The following is a 2,036-nucleotide window of genomic DNA, read 5'->3' as shown; positions in this document are numbered from 1 at the left end:
CTCTGGACTGAGGTCTGGAGGGCCATGGTGACCGTGGAGCCAGCCAGGACTTGCTTCCGGCAGGAGCCCGGACCCGCCCACACCGAGCCTGTCCCGCTAGGAGCCAGAGGGATGGGAGGTCCAACCTGGGTGTGTGCTGGCATTGGGGCAATCAGGGCTGCCGGATGCATCCTGAGGTTGGCCAAGTTTACCCAGGGAGCCATAAAGAGATAAACCTCAGATAGCCTGAGCCAATATTTCCCCACCGTGGTCCGCACGAGCCCCCACAGCTGTTCTCTTGATAATCCGGCAAACGCCCCACCCACTCCTTGCCCCTCCCCTGCCCTCCCGCCCTCAGACGGCCCTGCTGGGGCATATAAGGCCCGGACCCTGGCTCTGGGCTGCTCTCCGACACCGCCCTTCCGAGCCACCATGGGGCTGCCCCTGGTGCGCTTGGTGGCCATCTGTCTGGCCCTGTCCGTGGTGAGGGGCTCGGAGCTCCAGAGAGGTGAGGGCTGGGTGGAGGGCAGCACGTCCCGGGGAGGAGGGTCCTACATGGGATTGGGAGGTGGTCCTCCTTGCTGAGCCTTGGGGTGCTTCCCGAGGGACAGCTTGGATGACGCCAGCTGAGGCTGCCTCCAGGTTCCGGCTGGGCCTCCTGCTGTCCCCACCTCTGCTAACTTTCAGGGGACAGAAGGAAGGACAAGGCTCTTGGGGTCCCCCTTGGGATTGATAGCCTGACCAGAGTGGGGGCCCAGGGGCAGCACCAGGAAACCCCTGAGGTGGGCCATTGCCAGTGGGCGTGGGGCAGGAGCCAGGCTGGGGGTGGTCCTGGGCCCCCTCAGGAGGCCCCAGTCCCAGGTACCAGGGATCCTTGGAAGGTCAAGGCCAACATGGTGCCTTCGGGGTAGCAGGGTGTTTGTCACCTGAGGAAGGGTCACAGGCTGGAAAAGACTGTGGCCGCGAGACGGGGAATCTCCGTCCTAGTGGGACTGGGTGCAAAGTCACAGAGGAGGGCAATTATGGGGCGAGGGGCTGACCCCGCGCAGACAGACATGGTGTGGGCAGCCTCTGAATGGTCTGGCGTGGTCGTGCTGGATGGAGGGCTGGCTGGGGCATTGAATGGGGAGGGGACCAGGGGGTGGGGTGCTGCGCCAGGTGGACAGTGTGACCAGGGTGCCCAGAAACCCTTCATTCCCACTCCCCACACAGCAAATGACCACATTCCACGCCAGACCAGGGGTGGGAGGCAGAGGGAGTGTCCTTTCAGGAGGCTGAGACCCCCTGGGTGTGGTGACCAAGGCCGAGCAGAGGCCCCTGCTGCAGGAAGGGTCCTTCCCCAGCTGGGGAGCCTGTGCTGGGACCCCTGCTGGGCTCTCAGCGGTTTCCAGGCACCTCTGAAGGGGTCTCCCAGGGCAGCGGTGGGCGCAGGCAGAGGGCAGCCCTCCTGGCCTTGGCCGCTCACCCTCACTCCCTGCTGTGTCCTCAGAAGGCAGAACTCGAAACCACGGCCACAACGTCTGCAGCACCTGGGGCGACTTCCACTACAAGACCTTTGACGGGGATGTGTTCCGCTTCCCCGGCCTCTGTGACTACAACTTCGCCTCCGACTGCCGAGACTCCTACAAGGAGTTCGCTGTGCACCTCAAGCGGGGTCCGGGCCTCAGCGGGGGCCACCCCCAGATTGAGTCTGTGCTGCTGACCATCAAAGACGACACCATCTACCTCACCCGCCAGCTGGCCGTGGTCAACGGGGCCCTGTGAGTGGGGCTGGCGGCACCCTCTCCCACACGCGGATGGGGGGAGCGGCTGCAGCACGGGGGAGCGGCTGCAGCACCTGCGAGCAGACGCGTCCGGGCAGCCTCCGGGGCCCCTTGCTGCCCGGTTTGCAGACAAGGAGAGCTCAGGGTTTGAGTTCAGGTCACTGATTCAGACAGCGCACACTGAGGAGCCTCCACCAGGAGCACCCCACCCCACAGGCTGGGCTTTCCTACCCTGTGGGTCCCTTACAGCGGCCCTCCCTGGAGCCCAGCAGGCTCAGGAAGTGGCTGAAGCAG

The 2,036-nt window shown here is 65.1% G+C and overlaps 1 protein-coding gene across 1 annotated transcript in view; it reads left to right on the top strand.

Moving 5' to 3' along the window:
- Positions 1 to 411: 411 nt before the first annotated feature.
- The window catches only part of MUC2 (mucin 2, oligomeric mucus/gel-forming), a 32,014-nt gene continuing 30,389 nt past the window's right edge, over positions 412 to 2,036 (top strand). Inside the window, exons 1-2 of the mRNA XM_027766682.1 lie at positions 412 to 487; positions 1,469 to 1,739. Coding sequence (XP_027622483.1) covers positions 412 to 487; positions 1,469 to 1,739 — 347 coding nt within the window. The remainder of the gene's footprint in view (positions 488 to 1,468; positions 1,740 to 2,036) is intronic.

The sequence above is a fragment of the Tupaia chinensis genome, unplaced genomic scaffold (assembly GCF_000334495.1).
Source record: "Tupaia chinensis unplaced genomic scaffold, TupChi_1.0 Scaffold143624_1, whole genome shotgun sequence".
NCBI classification, from domain to species: Eukaryota; Metazoa; Chordata; class Mammalia; order Scandentia; family Tupaiidae; genus Tupaia; species Tupaia belangeri.
This window is presented reverse-complemented; position numbering and strand designations above follow the sequence as displayed.